The sequence below is a fragment of the Alosa pseudoharengus genome, unplaced genomic scaffold (genome assembly GCF_046254945.1).
Source record: "Alosa pseudoharengus isolate Yale_2024_CS ecotype anadromous, Long Island Sound unplaced genomic scaffold, YU_APseudo_1.1 YU_APseudo_1.1_scf_2, whole genome shotgun sequence".
In the NCBI taxonomy this organism is placed as follows: Eukaryota; Metazoa; Chordata; class Actinopteri; order Clupeiformes; family Clupeidae; genus Alosa; species Alosa pseudoharengus.
Window position 1 is genome coordinate 19,529,634 of NW_027468663.1, and position 12,500 is coordinate 19,542,133.

Consider the following 12,500-nt stretch of genomic DNA (forward strand, 5'->3'; position numbering starts at 1 on the left):
AGCACCCACAGGCTGGTTCTATTAGGAAACAACTGAGCAGAGTCTGGCTTTTAATTAATGTCTACCCGCCACACACACACACACACGCACACACACACGCACACACACACACACACACACACGCACACGCACACACAAACACTCCCACCCCCTACCCAAGCTCACACTCTGATGCATCAGATCTGCCGATCTCAGAGCCTCGCGGTTAAGGCCTGGCATAACAGGGCCTCACCCACAAATGCACTTCTGAAATAATTAATGGCATATTAAGTCCAGCTGGTCACCATTAGCGACCATATGATCTCACTCCCCAGCTTCGCGTGCGCTCTCCAGTTTAAGAGAGGCCCTTTTTTTTTAATGCGCCGCAGCGGCAGTGGAGAGGCTTTTGTGCGGCTGCCGCTGCACAGAGTGTCGCATGTGCCGCATGCGTGCGTCATGTCTAGACACGCTGCGGTCCGGAAGCCCTCTGTGCGATGCGCCGGGGGATCCAGTTTCAAAGCACTGACCAGCCCCCCCGAGCGCAGGACGCCACAGCCAGCCAACAGGTAGAATCCGCTTGCGCAGCCTTTTTATCTTCAATATTAATTTGGCATCGCACCCAGAGTGCCTCTCTAGTTGCAGGTCACCGCTGAGACAGGGCGGTCTTTAATTTAGCAGAACAGGAGGCGATAATTTGCCACAAGGAGGAAAAAATGGAAGATCCAGACGTTTTTTTTGTCTCTCGCTCTCACTTGACATTGCTGCCAAGATTTTTTTTTCTTCTACTTCTTCCTTCCTGCTTCTATTCCTTCTTAATGCAGTCCGCGCTGGTATAGTTCTTAGTGCAGTCCGTGCTGGAATATTTTTTAATGCAGTCCGCCCTGGTATATTGCTTAGTCGTTAATTCATTGTGCACGCGTTGGAGTGGGGAGTTCGGGTGGGTATTGGGAGCAGCATTGTCGGGGGGGAGGAGGATTGGCGGAGCACACATTAATAGCAGTGCCCTGGGACATGGCTATCAGGCGGACGAGTGGCGCATTAGAATAACCTGATTTGCCACGCCGAGACTCCGTCTGATCTACACAGGCAGATTAGACCACTAATGCCCATGAACATGCACGGCCATGGACCAGGAGCTACACTCAGCACTAGCTGTAGTAGCGTGTCAGCACCAAAGGAAATTACACACACACACACACACACACACACACACACACACACACACACACATGCTCTCACACACACACACACACTCACTCACTCACACATATACGCATACAAACTGTACAGTTTAGCTTAGATGGCTTGACACGAATGGTGCATGCTTGCCATATAGATATGTGTACATATATCTGAGAATCTGTGAAGCATGTATATGAATAAGCTCCCGTCATAACCAGCTTACAAACTCATTGTCTCCTCACAGCTCTCTCTTTTCCACTCGATTTGTCACATCCTCCATTTCCTGAAATAATTATCTCAGGAGTTTAACCCCTTCTCCTCTCTCTCTCTCTCTCTCTCTCTCTCTCCAACCCCTCTCTCTCTCTCTCTCTCTCCCTTTCTCTCTCTCTCTTTCTCCCCCTCTCTCTCTCTCTCTCCCTCTCAGGTAAACTGGGCGTGCTTCTACAGGAGAACAACACCATAGACACGGGAGAGGTTGACGTGGGCCGCAGGGCAGTTCAGGACGTTCCTCCGGGAATGTTCTGGCGTTCCCAGATCTTCATCGACCAGCCACAGTATCTCAAGTTCAACATCTCGGTGCAGCGCGACGCCTTGGTCGGGGTCTACGGCCGCAAAGGCCTACCGCCCTCTCACACGCAGGTATGTGTTAAGGACCACCACAACCATGCTGACCGCCCCACAACACACGGCACGTTCCCTTCACATCCTCCCCTCACTTGGGGGAATGCAGCAGCTCATGTCTTGGTGAAAATCCTCAGCATCCTCCCCTCCTCTGTCTTCTGTCAGCCACACGGAACTAAAATTCTACTCAGAATCTATCCATCCCTCTATCCTTTCCTCTATCCATCCATCCATCCATCCATCCATCCATCCATATGCAGGGCCTGAAAACAGTCCCAGACTCCAGCGGGACCCAGGCCAGTTCCGTCTCCTATCTTTCCCCCATAGTGGAAGTTCCCCCCATCATTTCTAAAAGGCAGCAAGCAGGAAGTAAACATGTGTGGAGTGGTGGCTCCGCTGCGCCCCTGCACAATGGTGCTCAAGGGCAGAGGCGGAGAGCTCGGTCCAGCTCCAGATGAAAGAGGCACTGCCTAATGGAGGTAATTGGCAACAGAGGTCCCCACAATGGGAGTCGATACCGCGCGCTGCACTCTGATTCCTTCTTTTAACGCCGCCGTCCGATGAATCGATACGGTGCCTTGCAGGGGCCAAAAAGCGCGTTGGAGCTGGGACATTTTTAACTGGCGCGAGAGAAAGGGGGACAGGCAAGGACAAGGGGCCACAGTGGCGTGACGTCAAACTGGAGAGAGAGAGAAAGAAAGAAAGATAGAAAGAAAGAGACCAGGGTGTGAAAGGAAGAAAGAGAATGAAAAAAGGAAAGGAAATAAAGAAAGAAAGAACGAACAAAAAGAGGAAAGAAAAAAGACCTTGCACTAGCTGTGATAGGAGCCGAAATTCTTGTGTCTCTTTTTCATCCAATCGTCAGAGGTCTGCATTCTCTTATTGATGCAGTGAAGAACACCTACTTAAAGAGAGGGTCTTGTGATGCCAGATTATGGCCCTTGAGTTGTGAAAATGAGCTGGCAAGGGCCTTGAGACACACTGAAATGTTGCAAATAGTGGGAAGGCCCTCAGAGTGCATTAGTGCTAAACATCGCTGCTTAGGTTTCAAAAGCTTTCATGTAGGGCTTGTGTGCCATTTGTCAGGTGTCCTATTGCTGTCAGATCGCAGGCGTTGTTATTCGGCGCTCTTCTCATGTAATTAAGCGAGTTGGTTTGATCCAGGGTGTCATATCCTCTTATATCCCCTGGGAACACTTCACTGTGTGGAATGTCTGTACAGCAAAAGGAACACATGTACAACAAATGAATGGGCTCTGACTACCATAACTGCGTGGTTGATTTAGCTCCATATGACACTTTGCTCAATGCCCTCTTTGCATAAGCCATAATATCTGACAGCAGGAAGTTGTAAACAGTAAATTTGGATATGATATTTTAACGTTGTGTGTGTGTGTGTGTTTGACAGTATGACTTTGTGGAGCTGCTGGATGGCAGTCTGCTCATCACCAAGGAGAAGCGCAGTCTGCTGGAGATGGAGGGTGCGCGACGGGCGCGCTCGGTGAATTTGCACGAGGCCGGATTCATCCGCTTCCTGGACTCAGGCACCTGGCACATGGCCTTCTACAACGACGGCAAGAACAACGAGCAGGTCTCCTACAACACCATCGTCATAGGTAAGTGTGTGCTTGTGTGTGTGTGTGTGTGTGTGTGTGTGTGTGTGTGTGTGTGTGTGTGTGTGTGTTAGTGATGTACACAGTCTCTGTGTACATCTGTCATACTCTTGTGATACTCTAGACATTATTACTCTGTCTGAGACCTCACACACACATACATACACACATGGTCACACATGTAATGAGAATATTGATGAGAGTATTCATATTGCAATGCCTTCACTATTCTCACATACAGAATGCCCTTAAGCTTTCAAATGACAAATAAAGCACAAAGAGAAATCACAGAGAGAGAGGGGGGGGGGGTCTAAATTGCCTACTGTACATGAAGCCCAAGGGAGCAGGCAGTGTAGAGTAGAGTTTATAAGTTTATATACCATAAAGCATCATCGATTTCCACTGTGCAGTGCAGTGCCGCTAAAAGGAGTTTGGTGTGTGAAAGTTTGGTGCATGTCTGTTTGTGCGATTTAGTGTGTGTGTCTGTGTGTGTGTGTGCATCTGTTTGTTTGTGTGTGTGCGTGTGTGTGTGTGGGGGGGTGCGTATGAGCTGTATAAATAAAAAAAACATAGCTCAATTCAGTCTCTCTTGTATTGTGTGTGGGTGTGTGTGGGTATGTGTGTGGGTGTGTGTAAACAGACATGTCTGTGGGTGTGCCCATAGGTTCATCATAAAGCGTGAAAAGGCCAATTTATATTCTGCAAGTCTGTGTCTGCATCCCTGTGTGTATATGTGGGTGTGGGTTTGTATGTGGGTGTGTGTATGTGTGAGTGCAAGCTTGTGTGTGTGTGTGTGTGTGTGTGTGTGTGTGTGTGTGTGTGTGTGTGTGAACGTGTGTGTGTGTGTGTGTGTGTGTGTGGCGTAGTCATGGGCCGGGGTGTGTGGATGATAATTGGCCATGATAATCCTGTGATTGGTTCATTAGGGAAGAGCAGGCAGCCACAGGTTTGCCATAATCAAGCATCTGCTCCAACTATAATTACAGCATGAGAAGAGAAAGACTAGAAGAAGATAAACACAGAAAAATAAGATAGAGAGAAACAGCGAAAGAGAGAGATGGAGAGGTGACACAGCCGTTAATTTACAGAATCTGCCTCCTCAATTAGCAGTCTCTTTCTCTCCCTCCCTCTTTCTCCCTCTCTTTTGCTCTCCTCCTCTCCCTCCCTCTTTCTCTGCTTCTTTCCCCGCTGTCCTCTTTCCCATCCACAGATTCAGTCACCGAATGCCCTCACAATTGCCATGGAAACGGAGACTGTCGATCTGGAACGTGCCATTGTTTCCCAGGTTTCCTTGGACCTGATTGCTCAAGAGGTACAATCCATCACTCTCTTTCTCTCTGTCTGTCTCTCTTTCTCACACACACACACAGACACACACACACACACAAACGTATTGATAAAAGAACACGTTGTGTTATTTTTGCTCTAGTTCTCACTAGTCCATTCTTGTCTCTGCTTCCAGCTGCCTGCCCCGTGCTGTGCAGTGGCAATGGTCAGTACTCTAGGGGGCGCTGTCTGTGCTACAGTGGCTGGAAGGGCACCGAGTGCGACGTGCCCAGCAACCAGTGCATCGACGTCCACTGTGGCGGCCACGGGATCTGCATCATGGGCACCTGCGCCTGCAACACGGGCTACAAGGGAGACAACTGCGAGGAGGGTGAGAGTGAGAGAAAGAGAGTGAGAGAAAGAGAGTGAGAGAGAGAGAGTATGTGTGAGAGAGAAAGAGAGTGAGAGAGAAAGAGAGAGTGAGAGAGAAAGTATGTGTGAGAGAAAGAGATTAAATGTTTAAAAGCTCCTTTCCTTAAAGTGTTACAAAAACAAATCACATTATTCAAGACAGTTCTTTCATCGGCATTTTGTATAAACAGTGCCACTCCCTCATCACTTTGCTAAAGTGAAATCCTTTTTTAAACACCATTTTATCTCAAACATCACTCTATTGCCTTTAATTTAGCAGCATTCACATTCCAGTCTTATTCTTAATGCAACCAAAGACCTTGAGCAGATTTATCATAATAATCGTTTGCTCAAGGCTGAGACTTCTAAATAGCTTACTTTCCCAGAGCAACCCACACATACTCCGAATGGGCGCAAGTTAATGTTCTCATTGAACGGTAAAAGGTCAAAGCAAGGCTGTCACCACCAACACCGTTTAGTATAGCACTGTATGTCTTGTAAAGGGACTAGCCTGAGCCTCTGTGGGATCCTTTGGGAAATGATCTCCTTTAAGGCACTAAAGCACAGCAACTTCAGTGAGGTGGCATTTGGAAATGATTTGCAGAATCCTCCAAGACAGACGGAGAGAAAGGAAGGACAGAGAGAATGCAAGAGAGGAGTGGAGTGAAACGGCTTTGCTGTAGTGTCAGGGTCTGCGGCGTCTGGACCAGAGCTGGAGTATTAATGTCTGGAGGCTTATTGTGGGAGAGTTCCTAAGTTCATGGCTCCTTTGTTGTTGAGGGGTTTCTTTTTTCCTTTCGTTGATTCCAGTCTGGGAGTCTGTCCCGTCTCTCAGCTATCTTTGACACATTCTTCCCAAAGTGGCTCACTCTCTCAGAGCCACGGCACAGTCTCCAAGGCTCACAGTTCGCTCCACGGAGAGTCGTACAGATTCCAGAACCCGAGCCCTCCAGCTCTGTTGGAGCATGGCGTGCCGGGCCAAGATGCAGCAATGCAATGCAGCACAGCACAACACAGCACAGAGCAGCACAGCACAACACAGCACAGCACAGAGCAGCACAACACAGCACAGAACAACACAACACAGAGCAGCACAGCACAACTCAGCACAGAGCAGCGCAGCACAGCACAGCACAACAAAGCACAACACAACACAGCACAGCACAACACAACACAACACAATATAGCACAGAGCAGCACAGCACAGCACAACACAACACAACACAACACAGCACAGAGCAGCACAGCACAGCACAACACAACACAACACAATACAGCACAGAGCAGCACAGCACAACACAGCACAGAGCTGCACAGCACAGCACAACACAACACAACACAGAGCAGCACAGCAGTGCGCGGGCCTGGGGTGTGTCAGGAGGAGGCTGTGTGCAGAGTCCCTGGACTCTCAGCCTCCGCACCACCGCAACCCTCTTCCAGCCCTCCGCTTTGGGTTACTCTGTCAGAGTGCGGCGGGATCGCATGTCCCAAACCTGTCCGGCGTCAAAAAAAGCACCGAGGTCACACTGAGCTGCATCGATCGTTTTTTTTTTTTTTTTTTTTTTTTTTTTCGGCCCCTTTTACCAAGACACCTTTTAACGCGCTGCACCTCACCGGAGAGTGGCCCACCGCTCCCCAACCCAAACGGCTTCATCTCGCATATCCTGTCTTCACACGGCGAAGGAGAGGAGTCGCTGTGACGGGGGGAGGGAGAAAGGCGAGGGGCAACGCGATCCTTCAAGCTCATCTTTCCCTCCCTCCCTTGCTCCCTCGCTCCCTAATGAAGGAGGAGAAAGTCACGTCCTGCAGGCATCAAAGGCTCTTTTCTTTTCCCCTCGTTTACCGTCCCCCCCATCATCATCCCTTCTTCTCTTTCCTGCTTGTCCCGTGCTTCTTTTCCTTTGCCAGGCCTTGATTGCTCCCCATCCCCGCAATAATCATTAAGTCAGGAGTTAATAGTTCAATATTCCAGAAACAATTGCTATTCTCTACTTCACAGAGCAAATAATTGCATTGATGTTCCTATTGATATGGCAGTTCCGCAGGGCCGACACTGTCTCCAGTGTTTGGCATTCTGGCCAGGCCGTTTGGAAGGAAAAGGCCAGATTAGAATTGATTTTCCTCGCGTCGACTGATTAGCTTAAATTAGCTCAGCATGTATTGTAGCGTATACACACACTGCAGCCGAGCCGAGGAAACCAAGCGTCGCGTCACGTCAGTGCCAACAACCAGCCCCTGCGCCGCTCCGCTCCACTCCGTTGGGGATGGACCGAAGAACGATCTAATCACTGCCAGCCAGAAGCATTGATTCGTTTCTGGCTTCATCTACACACACACACACACACACACACACACACATACACACATAAGCCTACACATAGTCGCACAAACATAGACATGCATGCAAAGGATAATCAAGTGCACATCTATATCCATCCAGCCCAATGTAATTAAGTGCGATGAGATTCCATTGTGGTGCCTGTGGGTGTGATCATGGGATCCATGTCTCCGAGTGAATACGTTGATTCATTTGCATCATTTCTAAAACAATCACCGGAGCGAGGAGGCTACATCACCCTCAGTCCTCCTGGGGATGACTTCCTCCCGAGCACACAGGGGAAGATATGTGTAATTACACACTGGCCTGGACACACACACACACACACACACATACTGTACACACACACACACTCACACACACTTTTCCAACATCAGTCAGCCACTGTTTGAATGCTCTGTTCCTGTCACTGAAAACCAGGGCAGCAACAGGCGTTCCCTGTTTTGCTGGGGCTCGTCCTGGAGGCTCAGTGTCTGCGGCTGCCTCCCAGCAACAATGCCCGGGCTGACAGGACTGGGTCAGCGCTGCCCGTACCGCACCGCACCGGAACAGCCCCGTGTAAAATATACCTGTCCGCTATCGAGCCCAGACAATGCAACAAAGAGCCAGCAGACAAAGACTACTGTGTTGGAACACAATGACAGACGGTTCTGACTGACCTTCTGTCCTTCTGTCCTCTCTCACTCGCTCTTTCTCTTTCATTCTCCCTCTCTCTCTCTCTCTCTCCCCCCCGTCTCTCTCTCTCTCTCTCCCCCCCCCCCCCGTCTCTCTCTCTCTCTCTCTCTCCCCCTCTCTCTCTGTCTCTCTCTCCACAGTGGACTGCCTGGACCCCACCTGCTCGGGACATGGCATGTGCATCCACGGCGAGTGCCACTGCAACCCAGGCTGGGGCGGCACCAGCTGCGAGATCCTCAAGACCATGTGCCCGGACCAGTGCTCGGGCCACGGCACCTACCAGACTGAGAGCGCCACCTGTGCCTGCCATGCCAACTGGAGCGGGCCCGACTGCTCCATCGGTATGCCACCACCACCCACCACCAACATCCCCCTACACACACACACACACACACACACACACACACACACACACACACACACAAACACACACACACCTTCCACACCTCCTACCTATGCCACTTGGCTCCAGCTGTCTCTCAGGCATTGAGTAGGACGAGCAGTGGTCCAGGCCTTGCTCCTGTTGCAGGTAATCTGTGATGTTCTGTTGGGTGATGGGGAGATGATTGGAATGTGCAGAGCTCTGGTTGAGTGGAATGATTCACTGTTACCAAGGGGACCATCAGCAGGACGATTCATCTGCTTTATAACTACATCGGAGAACATTCCATTTGAGGATTCCCACTCCCAGAACTCAATGATATGGAGAAAAAGAAAGAACATAAGTAAGAGAGAGAGAGAGAGAGTGATGAGAGGGAGAATATACATGTATGCAAATGGGACATTCTGTGCAGATCGTTTTGTATGGTTTGGCTTGCAGACTGAAGCAACAAAACAAGAAGTGCCTGTCATGGGAGTATGTGGCCCAGTGTATTATAATGCAACCCCCCCACCCTAACCCCAACACACCCCCTCCGCACAGATGATGCCAAATGCCTACATGTAGATGCCAAATCATGCATATAATGGAAGGGTAAGGCCCCCTATATATTATAATGCATAACACACATCGCCCCCCCCCCCTCCAAAAACAGAAACCTGCTGACTCTACCCCTCCTACTAGCATCCACACTACACTCTGCATGCTCTGCAGTCCCCGTCTCACACACACACACACACACACACACACACACACACACACACACACACACACACACACACACACACACCCCTGTCTTTCAGCCCTGCAGCCCTGCTACCCTCCATAGCTCTCCACACATCCCTCTATCCAGCTTGGAAGCTCTCACTCGCTCTGTCTTTCTCTCCTTCACTCTCTCTAGCTCTCTGTATCTTTTACTTCCTCCTCTTCTCTCTCTCTCTCTCTCTCCCTCTCTCTCTCTCTCTCTTTCCTTCTGCCCCCACTCCCCACTGAATGTGCTGTCTGGGCTGAGAGGCGCTGTGTTGAGTTCTCTCTGTCTCCATGTCTGTCTCTCCCCAACTCTATTAATTAGCGATGTAATGCTGCTTCGTTTAGAGGTGTGCTAATTAATGCTCAGAGAGGGGGAGAGGCTGGCTGTGGCACTGTGTTAAAAGCAGATAAACGCCTTTTGCATGGAATGAAAAATTGATCAGATCGATTGGGTCTCCTACCAGCGCCAGGCTAATATTAAAACAGCCCTGAGAGGCTGGGAATAGCAACTGCTGCCAAGACTGACAGAGAGAGGGGGAGAGGGGGCGAGAGAGAGAGAGAGAGAGAGAGAGAGAGAGGGATGGAGGGGAGAGGGAGGGAGGGGGCGAGTGGATGTTTTTCATTCAGCCTTTACTTCGCATGACCTATTGCAATAAACGTTGGTGTTTGCAAGGGCAGCTTGACCATGGATGGGTGGAGAGAAAGAGAGAGAGAGAAAATAGCACTACAGAGGCAGTATTGGAATGATGTCAGAGAGAGTGTGAAAGGGAAGTGAGAGAGAAGGAGAGAGAGAGAGAGAGGGAAAGGGAGAGGGAGAGAGGATACCATGTTGTGCAGAGAGAGTAGGGGAGAAGTAATCCTGCCTGCCACACTTCAGTGGAGAAAGCCACAGATGCACTGGCTGAACAGAAAGCTTGTTTAGGTGTGTGTATTGGTGTATTTGTGTGTGTGTGTGTGTGTGTGTGTGTGTGTGTGTGTGTGTGTGTGTGTGTGTGTGTTTAGTGTATTTGTGTGTGTGTAGGGAGGAGGAGTTTATTTGTTTATGTGTGTGTACGGTGTGCACTTTCATACATGACATACACACACTACAGCACTCTGCCAACCTAACTCCTGCTTTCCACATAGACTCCCAAATACACACAGAAGCTCACAAACACACACACACACACACACACACACACTGAGACACAGACACACACTGAGACACGCGCAGCAGAAGTGATGTGCGTGGCCAGTCTCTAGCTACCTGTGGTCTCTCTAATGGCAGCACACTGCAGGGGACAGAGTCTAATGGGACATAATGCAGACACCTAGCACACCTAGGGCTCTATCTTCCGTCCCGGCGCAATTGACTTTGTATACTCGCGAGTTTGTCTTTCCTATTTTGCAGTCAGCGCATATTGGAATTTTCCCTCCACAGGTACATGCCTGTAAATTAGGGAATTCGATTGCGCCCACGGGGGCGGTTCAGCGAAAAGACGGGGCGTGTTCCGGCGCAAACGTTCACTGTTGATATTTTGAGGTTTCAGAAAACAATTCCGCCACAGACCAGGAACTCCCTGGTCTAAAGTCTGTGGCGAAAATGCAGATGCTATTTTAAGGGCGCATGCATGACCACAGGCCTGCATGAATGAATGCGTTGCACACCAATCTACAGACACCCCCGTGCACAGACGGAAACATTCAAAGCCTTCATAATATTTGTCCATTTCCCGGTTTTGTTCGTGCATTGGTGACCTAAATATTTAGTAGCCTATAAAGTACAACATCTACATGCAATATCTTTACAACAACGCCTAATTACGACCTATTAATCTGGACAACTTTATAGGCTACAGCTCTATAAAGGCTAAAGTTACTTTTAGTTTTGTTCCAATTTACCGTTGTGTAAGGTTTTAAGCACCATAATTTTGCCTACCTTGTTGTAGCCCATCTGAAATAACTCCAAGCTTTGCTATGTTCCCTCCATCCTTTCGTTATTTTCAAAAAACGTTTTATATCCATGATGGCCTTGAAGTCTTGAGTTAGTGAATTAGCTTAAATCAGCTTTTCATGTGCTGTTAACCAGCAACAGATAGTACAAGAAAGCAGCAAGTATGGTTACAATTTCTGTACAATTTCTGTAGTTGCTGCATCCATTCATTGTTATTCTCTCTCCTGCTCAAATAAATGTTGTGCGTGAATTAAGTTGATGATAATGTGTTTACAAACTCTGCTTTACAGAACATATTGTAAATAGTCTACTGTCACGCAGTTAATGGGATACTGTGCAGAGTTGAAAGTTAGGTCAACTTAAACGAAGCCCTTCCTTGGCCGCCTGTGCTGCGCAACGCACACTTAGCTCCTCTCATGTAGTTCCCATTTCTGTAAACCATACATAATTTCAAAGAAAAATATTACCACTCGAGGGAAATCAGTGTGGTGTCCATGTGAAAAAATAGGCATAAATCTAGCGTACACATTTTCACGAATCACTGATGTGTTGATGACATAAATTAGGAAATGTTAGAGGACTTAAGGAGACGTGATGTTGAACTGCATGCCGATGCCATTTAACCCAAATGCCCCAGCGGCAGCACGGGAGAGAAGAGATTAACTGACGGAAGATATGCATTGTCTATAGAGAGGTAATGTTAGATTACATTGTACATTGCAAATATATCACCATGCATTCATAACCTCGTGATTCAGTGAGAATGATCCCAAAACATCGGAAAGTATGTCTTTGTGACAATTCTGTATTACATTTTGTCAAGATGAAAAATCAATAGCTAACTGTTCCCAACTGAACAGTGATTATAGCGCTGTGAACGCTCCTGGCTGCGCCTGGCAAATACGCCACCATAATAGCAATCAGCTATGGAACCAGTGTGCCTGTTGTTAAAGGGAATGTGAGATGACGCTCTGATTGGTTTATTGCACGTTACGCCCAAACCACACCCATGATTAATGTAGCTACTTCAGACCACCCCATTTTAGATTTGCGTCGGGCGCAACAGTCAATATCCCGCCGGTAAAATAGCATCAGCGCCCAAGATCCGCCCACAAAGTCACTTGCGTTTTGCGCGAAGACACTTCCGTTTCAGACCATTAAAATAGGGCCCCTAGTCTCATCTGAGGTCAGACCACCACAAACACACTGGCAGAGTGGAGACAGGAGAGAGAGAGAGAGAGATGTAGAGAGAGCGAGAGAAAGAGAGAGAGAAGAGGGAGTGAGAGATGTAGAGAGACAGACAGAGAGAGAGAGAGAAGGAGAGAGAAGATGAGGGAGTGAGAGATGTAGAGA

General features: G+C 48.7%; 1 protein-coding gene across 2 annotated transcripts in view; it reads left to right on the plus strand.

Annotated features, from left to right (window-relative positions):
- The window catches only part of tenm3 (teneurin transmembrane protein 3), a 223,434-nt gene that overhangs the window by 137,433 nt on the left and 73,501 nt on the right, over positions 1 to 12,500 (plus strand). For both annotated transcript variants that reach the window (XM_076294042.1, XM_076294043.1), the window contains 5 exons: positions 1,586 to 1,800; positions 3,191 to 3,398; positions 4,606 to 4,707; positions 4,858 to 5,052; positions 8,226 to 8,426. In XM_076294042.1, coding sequence (XP_076150157.1) covers positions 1,586 to 1,800; positions 3,191 to 3,398; positions 4,606 to 4,707; positions 4,858 to 5,052; positions 8,226 to 8,426 — 921 coding nt within the window. The remainder of the gene's footprint in view (positions 1 to 1,585; positions 1,801 to 3,190; positions 3,399 to 4,605; positions 4,708 to 4,857; positions 5,053 to 8,225; positions 8,427 to 12,500) is intronic.